Here is a 13,906-nt window from a genome sequence, read left to right on the forward strand (position 1 = left end):
ACGCCTCGTGGTACCATCACAAAGAGGCTCAAAATCACTCTCCAGAACATTCTCGTTCACCATTCCTGGCTGGTGGAATGATCTTCCCACCCATATTCGGAGTACTGGATCCCTGTCAATCTTCAAGCAACAGCTGAAAACTCATCTCTTTCGACACTACTTGACTTCAACCTACACATAAAAAAAAAAAAAAAAAAAAATCTTTCTCCTTACTTATTCCTTCCCTTGCTAGCTTGTACTTATTTGAACAATGCCTGAGACTTGGTGTTACAAGCACTTCCTTTGTCGAATTGCCTCTTCAAGATGAATCGCTTCATGTGTTCCCCAAATTGTAAGTCGCTTTGGATAAAAGCGTCTGCAAAATGACTAAATGTAAATGTAAATACATTTTATTATATATAATGCATTTACTTTATGCGTTGAATATCTAGTTCATCCACTGAAGGGTCCATACATCCATGAGAAACAGATCAGGATGGTGCTGGAGACATGACACACAGAGCATCCACACAGCCTTCATTAAGAGTGACTACATTTACACTGCTGCCAGATACAGGCATGTCAGATCTCACCTGTGCTGATTATCAGGCTATGAAGACAAATCCAACCAACACGCATATCTCCATCTACACAGCAGGCTTAATAAACACCCTAAATTATCATAAAATGAACAGCAGTTGAAACACAGACAGACTGTAGTAGAGCTTTAAACTGAATGACCCCTCATCTGACCCCACACCTACGGTCAACATGACGACTGAAAGAGTCCACACACCACAACCTCTGACAGACAGCTGATCACAATCAGACCACTAACATGAATTAGGACAGGAAATGGAACCAGACTAGATTGTGATGTGGACTTTACAATAAATGAGTTGGTAACACTTGCATGAGGTGGATGGATGTTAAAGTAGAATGACTTAAACATTACAACATCCAGCCGCTAATATGCACAGACAGACAGACAGACAGACGGACAGACGGACGGACAGACGGACAGACAGACCGACAGACGGATGTGTCTTACCTCCACCTCACAGGAGAACTGGCTGCCATCCAGCAGGGTCACGTGACACACCACCATCTTCATCTTCTTGTTGAGTTTGAGTGTTGACAGCACACTCGCCTCCTGCGGGATCACTTGCTCTTCCTCTTTCTTCTCTTCCTCTTTCTTCTCCTCCTCTTTCTCCTCCTCCTCCTCCTTCTCCTTGCTCTCCTTCTCCTTGCTCTCCTTCACCTCCGATTCGCCCTCTTTCTCCTCTCTCACAGGCTGCAGACACACACAGTTTAGGTTAACACACACACACAGGCGCTCTTGTGTTTTCCAGTGGAGCGGATGGCTGCTGGATGATGTAACTGGGCGGATGCTGAAGGAATGGACAGATGACTGATGGGTTTTGGCTGAAGCGTGTGGCGTAAGGAAGCGTTTATTCTGACGGTGTCATGTGACGGAGAATGAGCGCGTCTGGAGTCCTCCGTCATGTTCAGCATCTGATCTGGATTACAGTCCCATCACATGCAGGTTTTTCTGAGGTGATGATGCCTGAACCATCTGCAGTGAACACCAGAAGCTGCTGCAGGAAGTGAGCAATGAGCTTAACCAGCAGATATGCAGACGAGCACCGGTGCGTCTCAGCACTGCAGCAGTGTAGTGAAGACCATGAGCTCATGCCGGTGTGCATGATACTGGAATTTCTTACACAATACCTTGGTAAATACTGATATTCAATACAATTTTTAAATGGTAAATTCTAAAGACAGAAATGTTTTACTACTGCACTTATGAATACTTCATAAAAAAGTATATTGATTTACCTTTTTTTGTTTTTTACACAATACCTATGATTTAATTTCATTACTTGCAGGAGTTAAACCCTCATGCTTTTATTTTGGCAGAAAACTGCAGGAAGACCTTAAAATGTCTTTGATGGCATGTTTACAATCACTTATTAGAAATGTAGTGAAATCAGAGAGAGTGAGCTGAATCAGGTGAGCTGTGTAGGGTTAAGGGTGTGACGACACACAGCACATCACTGCACTACATCTGTTCAAACAAAACCCTTTACGACAAAGTGCACAGGGCTGTTTGCCTTGAATTCATCCCATGAAAAGAAGCACTGCATGCACATCAGGATGATAATTATTGATTTCAATTAAAATATGTTGAATATATGAAAATATGACAAGAACTAAAGGAAAAGGAATTAAAAGGAATACAATTGTTTCAAAAAATCCAATCACAGTCAAAGTCAGGCATTACCATCTGAGCTGCAAGTGCTTTTTTTCCCCCTTTTAATAAAATATTGATTAAAAAAAGTTTAAATTAATAAATAAAATCTTTGGTTTGAATATTGGCTTAATTTAGCATTTTGACATATAAAATGTCCTTTTAAAACTAAAATTAGATCAGAGTGAAAGATTAAGAACATAACATGACAAAATACAGACGAACTTAAATTAATATTTTTGTCAAAAGACAAAAACTGTGAAAGGGAACACTGCATTCCATCCAGCAGTGTGAAATGAATTCATTTGATTCAGTCCAAGATTTGGTCAAATGTCTCCTGAGTTCAAGAAAATCACTCATATGGTGCTGCTCAAAACACTGGGGTCAGCAAGATTTGTAATGTTTCTGTTAGTCTCTTATGCTCACCAAGGTTGCATTTATTTGATCAAAAATACAGTAAAACCGTCACATTGCGAAATATTATTACAATTTCAAATAGATGTTGTCTATGTGAATTAGAGATGCGCGGATGAGCTCAAACGTCACCCGAATCTGCTGCTTCAAATAAATGATCCACCCGCGCCTATATTTTTAGATATCTGAGCGGACCCGCACCCGCGTCACATTACAATGATTCTAACTCTTAGTTTTGCATGATGATATGATGAATGGATGGTTCATTTTAAACAGATTCAGTGACGCTGATATGCGCATCACAGCACACGTCTGCAGCACATTACGGCTCCACGACCACCGGAGCTGATAGCCTGCCGCAGCACGTTTAAGAAGCGTCCCAGAATCTCGTGTCTCGTGAATCCAGTTGCTTTGCTCCCAGGTTGATTTGGCACCGTGCGGAGGACGAAACAAAACCTCATCGGAGCCGTAAGGGGGTAACGCTAACATTTTAAATGAACATTTTATCATCAAACAAAAGTTCTTCTTTGGCCAGATTAGTCTACACTCTCTTAATAGCATAAACGCAGGCTTCACTCCCTTCAAATTTTATCTGGAATATCACCGTTTCTGTAACTGCAACTTCCCAAACAGGCGAACACACAAAAATTTAATTTGTGTGTCTGTCTGCCTGATGAAAAAAATGCATTTAAAACACATTCATATTTTAGAGAATGTAGTTTATATTTGCATCATTTATGATTTATCTCATCCACCTGCAATTAATCAAAATGTATTTTTTATTACCCGACCCGTGGATATAACCGCCATCCGTACAACACTATTGAATATATGCTAATCAAAAAGATTAAAGCTGAATCATTACACCAGTCTTCAGTGTCACATGACCTTTCAGAAATCATTCTAATATGCTGATCTGCTGCTCAAGAAACATTTCTGATTATTATCAGTCTTGAAAATGGCTGTGCTGCACAATATTTTTGTGGAAACCGTGATACATTTTATTTTTCAGGATTCACAGATGTATAGAAAGTTCAAAAGAATAGCATTTATTTGAAATAAAGTGTTTTGTAACATTATAAATGTTTTTACTGTCACTTTTGAGCAACTTAATGCATCCTTGATGAATGAAAGTATTAATTTCTTAAAAAAACTGACTCTTGGTAGTGTATATATACAGTCACACTCGTCCATGTTTGTCTCACCTGTGTGTCAGCACTGCCGACAGACTTCTCCTCCTCTTTCTCCTTCTCCTTCTCCTTCTCCTCCACCTGCGCCTGCACCTCCTCTGCTCTGCTCTCCTCTCTCACCTCCTCCACCTCCTCTGTCTGCTCTGTGCTAGCGGTCGCTGCGCCTCCTCCGTCCGCCTGCTCTTTTGGCTGGCTCGTCTCCTCGTGCTCCTCCTTCACGGCCTCCACGCTCTCCTGCTTGGGTGGCGCTGTGCTCTCGCCGGGCTTGTCTTGGCTCTGTGATTTCTGTCGTTTAAGCCATGGAGGCAGGAAGCGGGAGATGCCCTTGTCTTTCTTCTGGCCACCTGCAGCAGGAGGACTGCTGGGCTCCGGAGACGCAGCCGCTTCCTGATCGCTCTTGGCCTCTGCGCTCTGGCTCTCCTCCTGCTCAGGAGGAAACATGCACAATCCTGGACTTTAATCGGTTCTCATTTAGATGAACCGATATCGAGTCTTAAATCCCAAGAATCCATCTATGCTGTTCTCTGCTGATGTGTGAACAAAGCTTTATGTCTAGTGCACATCCCACCCAATTCACAATAGGCTTTGTGCTTTGTTACCTCTTATATGAAGAAGTCTCAGCTTTCAAATTCTGTCGGTTTTATGAAATTATGCAAATTATACATGAGGTTTTGTTGTTCTTTAATGTGGGGTAACAGATCACTGTAGCCTCACATGACCCGATCATCTGTCTCTTTACTAGAGCAGCAAATAAACATGAATGAACATCAGAAGAAACTTAATGAAATCAATCACATCTCATGTAATCAATTGATCAGATTTTCAACCACAGTAAGATGTCAATAAATAGCATGTAAAATGTCCATAAACTTGGTCAGCTAGAAAAAAAACATTTGCTATATTTTTTGCTAAATATATGCATTTTATTACATTCATAGCAATGAAAATCACCAACATTCTTAAAAACTCTGATCAAAAAAGACAGTGAAGTACTTTTTTTTTTTTTTTTTACAGTAAATTATTTTAAAATGAGTGTACTAACATTTATTCACAATGGAATTGGCCAATTAAACTTTAAATAAGGTGTTTCTGAATTATTTTTACATATGTTATTGTTTTATTTCAATCAGTTTATAATATCTTAATATTTTATATTGAAAAATTCTATTCATAATAAATTGCATTTATTTCTTGTAAATTTTGTAGAATACTATTAATACTAGTTATGTTTAAATACTAGTTTGTTTAAATTTGTTCCCTGGTATCTGGCAACCCTTCACCTGGATCTTTAAATTTAGGGAGTGAAGAGTTCAACTAGAAGGAAAGCAGCAATATGCAAACTGGACATCAGCTACTGTTAATGCTGACTAAGAAGTTTAAACTATAACGGCGTATTTGACTGTGATTGTATTTTCTGTACAGTGAATGGCAAGTACGCTGTACTTGCGTGTCCACTACATAGGGAATAGGGAACGATTCAGACAGTGTAAATATGCTTTACATTGGAGCAAAAGAAGTCTGGTTCCACACTGTGTCACGCTAACCGATGCACCGCGCGCACACAGTCTGCTCCGGTCCAGAGACTCGATAGCACGGAGCAAATCACATGCGCAAGTCAGCTCAGACCACAAAACGCATCGGACCCATTTGAATTCTACACAGAATGCTATTGGCTATTTAAAAAGGGGGCGGGGCTGCTTGATAAGTCTTCCCGTTTCAGTTAAACTGATGTTAACTCATAGAATAACGCTGCGTGTTTCAAGGCACTTCAGTGGACCTTTAAGCATCAAGCTGAGAGACGTATCGAATCAGAGGAGGTTATTATCAGCTGGTTCCGGGCAGTGTCCAATCGTTTAGAGTTTAAAAATATAATACAGGCTGTTGCATTCTCAATATTTAGTAATTTTGCCTTAGATACAGAAGTACATTTGCTTTAACAAGCAGGTTAAAAAAAGCAACCACTTGTGCGTCCATGTTGAATTTGATTCTCGTGTGTAAAAATTAACTCTACACACAACAGGCAGAAAGATGGCGATAACTATACATTATTTCAGGCTCTCTCTATTCGTTCACTCTTGTGAGCCTGTGCGTTGCTCTAAACTGCTGCACCTTTGTTACGACAATATCACGTTATTAACAACACTTTGTTTTTTAGAAAATGTAATCCTTTGTGGATCCTCCTGATCCGTTTGTTCGTCTTTCTCCATGTTTCTTTGACAACGCGCGCTGCTTGTGAGTTAACCACGACCACGACCACTCATTTGCATTTTGCAGTATAGATGAAATAAAAAAAATCTGTTACGGATTACATTTTATTTTGCGGTAATGAAACATACCATCATACCGCCCAGCCCTACATGCATGTTTGTGCAACTTTTGCTTAGTGGTTTGCCGTGGGATTTTTTTACTCATCAAAACTGTTCCTTGGCTAAAAAAGGTTGGGAAACACTGCTGTAAATATAATAACAGTCCTCATTATAAACACAAAATAATGATCAACTTTAATATTCAGTGAAGACAATTAGACTAAGTTTTATTTGATGGGGGGCAGTTAGGGACCTGGATAATGGTTAAGGGGGCACTGACCCAAAAAAGGTTGAGAACCGCTGGTGTTCAGCACTGGTTCAGAGATTTTTTTTCCTTGGAAAAAACTGAATCATGCAGTACAGTACAGTACCTGATTGCCAATATGTGACCTTGGAGCACAGAAGCAGTCATAAGCAGCACAGGTATATTTGTAGCAATAGCCTGTTGTATACATTGTATGGGTCAAAATTATACATTTTTCTTTTATGCCAAAAATCATTAGGATATTAAGTAAACATCATGTTTCATGAAGATATTTTGTAAATTTCTTACCGGAAATATAGCAAAATTAAATTTTTGATTAGTAATATGCATTGCTAATGACTTCTTTTGGACAACTTTAAAGGAGATTTTCTCAATATTTTGATTTTTTTGCACCCTCATATTCCAGATTTTCAAATATTGTATCTCAGACAAATATTGTCCGATCCTAACAAACCATACATCAATGGAAAGATTATTTATTCATCTTTTTAAAAAATTGACACGTATGACTGGTTTTGTGGTCCATGGTCACATATATATATATATATATATATATAAAAAAATGAATCGATATCGAATTGAATCAAGATTGAAAGTGGATCAAATCGTAAGCTTGAGAATAGAATCCAAATCAAATAGTGAAATTTTTCCTCAATACCTAGCCCTAATTCAGTATTTATTACACACACTCATGTGTTTCTGTTCACATTATTTACTACGCTGAGATGCCTAGTATTGTGTAGCTTTGCTCTGGCTGATTAAAGAGCATGCATTGACATCAGCTCTACCTGTGGTTGGTCGGCGCTGGCCGAGGCGGCGCTGTCAGCGGGTTTGTCAGGCTGGTCTGTCTGCTGCTGGACTTCAGGAACCTTCTCCGGTTCCTTCTTCACGTCTGTCTCTGATCCCACCTCTGTCGTCATCACGCCCGGCACACTAACAGACACACAAACAACACGCCAGTCTTTAAAGAGTTCACCATCTCAGATAAAACCTGTGAGTCTCAGAACACCTTCCACACACTCAACTAAACTACAAAACACAACAAAAGTTTTATAGCAGTTGCTTTTCAGTTACTAATAATAAAAGCCAAATGCTACAATACTTTTTCATATATTTTGTATAATAGTATTGATTTAATAAAACAACAAGGGACTCATGAACAACTATCACTAACCAAAAAAACAGCTGTTGATCGTTCAGGTAACAACACAGTACTAAGAATCAAGGGGATGTAAACTTTTGAACGGGGTCATTTTTATAAATTCAACTACTATTTTGTCTTTTGGACTATATGTAAATGTCTTATGTGAAACATCTTATTTAGGTCAGTACTAAATAAACAATAACATGCATTTTGTATGAACCCTCTTATTTTGGAAAAATAATTAACATTTTTGCAGATTCTGCAAGGTGTACGTCAACTTTTGGCCTCAACTGTACATAGATACCCAGACTTCCCAGACTTTTGAAGTAGTAACACTTTATAATAAGGCTGCATTTGTTAACATTAGTTAATTACATTAGTAAACATGAACTATCAAAATGACCTCAAGTATTTATTAATCTTAATTCATCATTTACCAATACATACAACCGTGACTGTAAACTAATGATGAAGACAGCCAAACAAGAAAAGCATACCAGCTAATGCTGACGAATCTCCATGTTAGAAACAGGTGTTTATTTCCAGTTCCCTGATGTGTGATTGTTATGATTGTTACAATACATATATCTGACACAGCTGTATTTTCTATTGGATATGACAGCAAATGTGTGTCTTTATGAGTAGGGCCCTATGATTTCCACAATACAGAAAACACGAATGGAATCCAGTCCAGAATCCAGAAAGGAATTTACAATACAGCATGGAATGTCATGTAGTCTGGCATGACGATATGGACTAGTGTCTGTGAATATTAAAGCTCAAAAACACTGCTACTGAATATGAAGTCCAGCTGTCCTGTGTGTCTCTGTGTGAATGAAGGCCACAGCTTCATATACTGTGACTTAAAGAAATAATGACACAAATATTACTATTGTACAGTAGAATAGACGGTTTCAACAGCAACAACATAAACAAACATTACTGCGCGCGCACGCTTTTGTGGCCCTAACTTAACTTCCGGTAGACATCCAAATAGAATCAATAACAACAGCAAGTCCCTCTAAAGTAGATAATTTTTTTGATAAGCAAAAATGTTTGCTGGACGGACTTATTAAAACTGCAAATTCATTCTTTAAAGCAGGAGAACTAGAGGTTTCCCCGGTAACGGCTGTTGGGCTGTAGACAAAGCAGCGCTGAGCTTACAAACGCTGCTTTATGAGGCATATAACATCAGGGCTCGCAAAATTTCAAAATCCCTGGTAGCCCTTCGGGCAGGTACTCTTCAGATTTTGGTAGCCCGAAAATGAATTTAACTAGCCCGAATTAAAAAATTACTATTTTATTTATTTTTATCTTTTTTAAATATAGAAAATCAGATAGGAGTTTAAATGTCAATCAAAAATATTTTCAATACACAAATATCAACAAATATGAAGGAAGGAATTTTATTTCACTATTTACAGGGTATCTGCAGAATTTTTAAAAATATATTTAAGGCAATTTATGACCCATTTTAAGAGCTGCACAAGTAAAATGAACACAGAATGAGCGGGGTTGGACAATGTCTATGGTAACACAGTTTTGAGCCATAAAATTACATGATTTGCAGTTCAGATGCAGGTTTTCACAAAAACAAAAATCTTATACAACAGCGTTTCAGGCTATAGACCGTTTTTATGAAAAGGGATCAATCAAGCATATAAATTATTATGTTAATTTAAAACGTATAAATATTACTGTCTTAATTGTTTAGATTTTTAGAAGGCACATCAACTTCTTTCTCATTTACAACTCTATGTGTTTGCTGCGTAAAAACATGAGTTGATATTTGCATTGATCTGACCATAAACAGCAAGAAAGGCTTATTGGAAATGCAGATTCACCCTCTGCCACGAGGTGGCGCTTTAGGAGCGCTGAAATATTGCGGTTTCCCCGGAAACGCTGTACACAAAGCAGCTCCGCGCTCATAAACGCTGCTTTATCAGGAATTATAGGTAAAATGAAATTAAAATGCCAACGACACGTTTCTGAAGACAGTCGGTTCCCTTCAGATACATACACATAAAGACATCCGCGCCGCGTTTTGACTTGAAACGTGCCGCGCTCATTATTTATTCAATGACATCATTGAAGTTTAATCCTGCCGTATCGCGACTCTTGTCTTTCCGTCCCCAACTGTAAGACCTCTTGAAATTATAACTAAGACATTTCTTATACCATTTAACGTATTTAAAACTTTTTATGGCCTTAATTTTGATACAACTCACTTTCAGAGTTTTTAAGGACCCACGGGAGATCTGTATTTAAGGAGCCTGTCGGGCAGGCAGTGATACATTTTGGTAGCCCGACTGGAAAACACAATAGCCCCGGGACCTCGGGCTAGCGATTTTGCGAGCCCTGAACATGCAAGATGAAATGAAAACAAAATCGAACATTTTCTAAAGACAGTCTTCCTTCCTTAAATACAGTGATATAAAAACACCTCGCCTCGTTTTGATTTTTAAACGTGCATTACGTGCTCATGTTTATTCAAGGAAGCCTTTTAAAATCAGTCAGTTTTGATATCATGGGGGGGGGGGGGTCGCCACAAATAAATAAATGTATGGGAAACACATCCCACAGCACAACAACCTGAGCCCAGCTTCATTACTCATCACTTTAACTTTAACTGCGTTTGTAGCCGTCGCCACTAACCAGACCTATGAACAAACACAGACCGGAAGTTAACTTCGGGCCAGGTGCGCGCGCCCGATGAAACCGTCTATATACTTCTCTAAGTAGCAGTAGTAGTAGTAATATTATTATTATTATTATTAATATTAATATTATTAATATAAGGAATAATAAAAGGAATACACTTTTTACATATCTTTTTCACATCCGTTTTAATTTAAACAGTAAATTTGTTGTGCAGCTTTTTGTTTGAAAAAAAGTGGATGAGATACATTTTGACTACTTAATTTAACACCATTATATGAAATCTAGAAAAATGAAAATGGAAATTTTGGAAAATAAAATTTTTGTTTGATTAAACCATTAAAATGGAATCCAGAAAAAAAAATTAATACATTTTTTAAAAAAGTAATTCATTTTATATTTTCATAGAGCCATATATGAGCACTGTTTCTTAAGGTGCAGCAACTTGAAAAAAAAAGGGTATTCTTTCTGAGAGCAGACTGTGTGTGTGTGTGTGTGTGTGTGTGTGTGTGTGTGTGTGTGTGTGTAAACTCCAAAGTCACGGAAAAAATCCCATCTATCATCATGTCGGGGGAGTCTGAGACAGAGAATCAGTGAAGAATGAAAAGCATCAAAACACTCTTTCATGTTGCGTAAAGTCAGCCATCAAACCTCACCATGAGCAAACACACAGTACTGAGTGTGTGTGTGTCTGTCTGTCTGAGCTCCACTGACATACAACACAAGCTGAACAAACACACTCAACGCAGCGCTCATGAGACGACCCACGATGCACTGCAGGAACATCAGCAGCAGCTGACAGACCAATCAGCCGCCGGCCAGATGACATCAGCAACACTGAAACTGGTCAATACCTCACATCTTCCACGTTAAAACCACGACTCAGAAATCTGCAGGTCAGTGTGTGAAAACATCTGCAGATCCCGTCCTGCGCCGCTTACTCAACACTATAATGTCAGTGCAGGCCTGAGTCAGAACCGACGTTACACAGATCCTAGATCACATGGCACTGTTTTTATGAAGTTTTTGTCTTGGCATGTTGTTAAACAACAGTCATGTCCATTGAACTTGCTGTACTTCAGTCCCTCAGAGCCTTGTTTTCATTCCCGCCAAGAATGAAACATGGCACTCTCCTGAATGAGATCCACTGCACATGTGTGCTCAAATCAATCCCACACACACACACACACACACACACCTCAGGTTCATTAGGACGTTCCCTCAAGATGGGCTGAGAGAGAAGAGCTGGAGGAATTGTGGGAGTTTCTGGGAGCATACAGCTGTTACAACACACAGCAGAGAGACGTCCAGCTGACCCTCGGCCAGGGGAAAACCACTGACACAAGCACAGCAAACACGCCGGGAGAGAGAGAAGACATGCGTGACATCATCATCAAACACGTGTGCGCACACGCTAGGGCTGTACAATTCATCGAAATTCAGTTTCAATTTCGGCCTTCGACGATTATGAAAATACAATAATCGAGATGAAACGATTGTTGCACCCCATCCCGCCCCCTTTCCAGCGGTGCACTTTCATTCCTCCATAAAAGCCCAATTTCACGTACAAATCAGTAAAATCATGTAACGTGGCTTTTGCAAAATGGGACAATCTTGATTTATTTTAGTTGATTAGATTTATTCATGTTTTTAAAAGCGTGAAAGAGAACTTTTTTGTTTTAAGTGAATGTAAACAGATGAGAAAGGAAACGCAGTGTTACAGTATTTTTAGATCCGCGTGCGTTCGGTGTTAAAGAGACAGCAGCCTAATAAACGCACTGCCTGTCATTAATGTTAATCAGAGAACAAAAAAAAAATCCTTCACTGATTTTGACTAATTATCTTTAATAACTTTAATTAATCTATATTTTATTTATGAAAAGAAAACTAAGCATTGTTTTTAAACTTTTAATTACAGTTCCTGTACCTGAAATTTGGTTCAGTGTTATTTATTATGCTATTGCTAATGGATTTGTTTGTTCCTATTTTATTACTGACTGTTTACTTGTCTTTAACACTTTAATATTTGAAATTTATCCACCTTTTTCTTCAATGCGGAAGTAAGCCTATGGGTGAGACTTCCGATTCATTAGCCGCTATAGGTAAATAACGAGGAGAATAACAACGTGCAGTAGGGTTGTGCTGACAGACGATTGTATCGTGTAATAGTCAATAATTATTATTATTATTATTAGGCTAGTAATACTATCCAATTAATATTTTTTGCATTATATTTCTTTTTCCACGTTTTAACAGTGTTGCGCATTATTATAACCAATCACACGATTATGCTGAGTTTATGAATGCATTGGCCAATCAGAGGCGTTCAGATGAGTCATTGCGGGAACGCGGAGTACCGTTGTTCAGCGCACACTGACTGAATTCTGACTCGCGAGTTCTCTCATAAACAACAAAGTGCAGATGTATGAGCGATGTAAGTAAAAGAGATTTATTCGTCATACAGTGTAGATTCACTGATTATAACGGGAGTGTTTTTAAAGCGCATAAACTCGCGCTAGGCCGAGCTTGTGATGATGTTCTTTGCTTGTTTTCTGTAGCTGCTTTTTGAATAACTGAGGAAAATGTAAGCATTATAATTAGTAACTTACGATGTTTCTACTAATTTGTTATGTTAAATACAAATTCAGTCATATTAGAAACATTAGACTGCTTTTAGCCTTATGCTGGAGTAAAACTGTTTGCACTACAAACCAGTGTAGGGCTGTTCAATGAATCGAAATTCAGTTTCGATTTCGGCCTCCAACGAATATGAAAACATTGCGCCCCGTTCCGCCCCCTTTCCAGCGGTGCTCTTTCGCTCCTCTATTAAAGCCCAATTTCACATGCAAATCAGTAATATGTCACGAGACTTTTGCAAAATGTGATGCGCTTGATTTATTTAAGTTGATAACATTTATTTATGTTTTTAAAAGCGTGGAAGGTTACTTGCTCTTCCTCAGGAGTATTACTGTGCATGCGCTCCGGGACGAACAGAACACAGACAGGTAAAGTCATCTTTTAGCGCCTAAATGCTCAATTACACGCAAAAATGTGTCACGTTTATTCACGTAAACCCTCGTCGGTTATGTAATAAATGAACGTAAAGAGTTGAGAATGAAAATACGTGTGTAACAGTAAATTGGATCCGTGCGGCTCTTAAAGTGACAGCGGGCTAATATTCCTGCTGCTGACTGTGTGCTTAATATTAATCAAACAACAAAAGACAAAGACAAAATCACTCGCTGCTCTTGACTGAAGGACTTTTGAAGCTTTAATTAGAAACAAAGGACGTTTAATTCTTACAGTGAAGACTATGCTGTTTTATTTTACATTAGGTTATTCAATTTCTCTAGTACTGAATAGCTACTTTAGACTTGCATTAAAAAAAACTTAAAGCACAGTTTGTTTCATTTGTATCTTTTTTTATTCTGTTGTATTCCTTTGCTTTTTTATTACTGGCAACTTAATTATTTTCAATAATTTTGAGGACCTTTTGTTGTTGTTTTAACTAATATTAGTTACTCTGATATTATGCTGGGGTATTGAGAATTGTGACATTTCACTGGTCACTAAAATGTAGATGTCATAGCAACCTTATTTACAGAAAATATATACATCTATATATATCTATATCTATATCTATCTATCTATATATCTCTTTCATATAAAGTGTTGGTCATATGGCCCACTAATAATCGT

The 13,906-nt window shown here is 38.3% G+C and overlaps 1 protein-coding gene across 15 annotated transcripts in view; it reads right to left on the minus strand.

Annotated features, from left to right (window-relative positions):
• Positions 1-13,906, minus strand: part of epb41l2 (erythrocyte membrane protein band 4.1 like 2) — a 100,295-nt gene that overhangs the window by 58,233 nt on the left and 28,156 nt on the right. For all 15 annotated transcript variants that reach the window (XM_058755348.1, XM_058755354.1, XM_058755352.1 and 12 more), the window contains exons 2-4: positions 7,194-7,338; positions 3,850-4,257; positions 1,031-1,273 (exon numbers count right to left, since the gene is read on the minus strand). In XM_058755348.1, coding sequence (XP_058611331.1) covers positions 1,031-1,273; positions 3,850-4,257; positions 7,194-7,325 — 783 coding nt within the window. In that variant the 5' untranslated portion in view covers positions 7,326-7,338. The remainder of the gene's footprint in view (positions 1-1,030; positions 1,274-3,849; positions 4,258-7,193; positions 7,339-13,906) is intronic.

Source organism: Onychostoma macrolepis, chromosome 20 (genome assembly GCF_012432095.1).
Source record: "Onychostoma macrolepis isolate SWU-2019 chromosome 20, ASM1243209v1, whole genome shotgun sequence".
In the NCBI taxonomy this organism is placed as follows: Eukaryota; Metazoa; Chordata; class Actinopteri; order Cypriniformes; family Cyprinidae; genus Onychostoma; species Onychostoma macrolepis.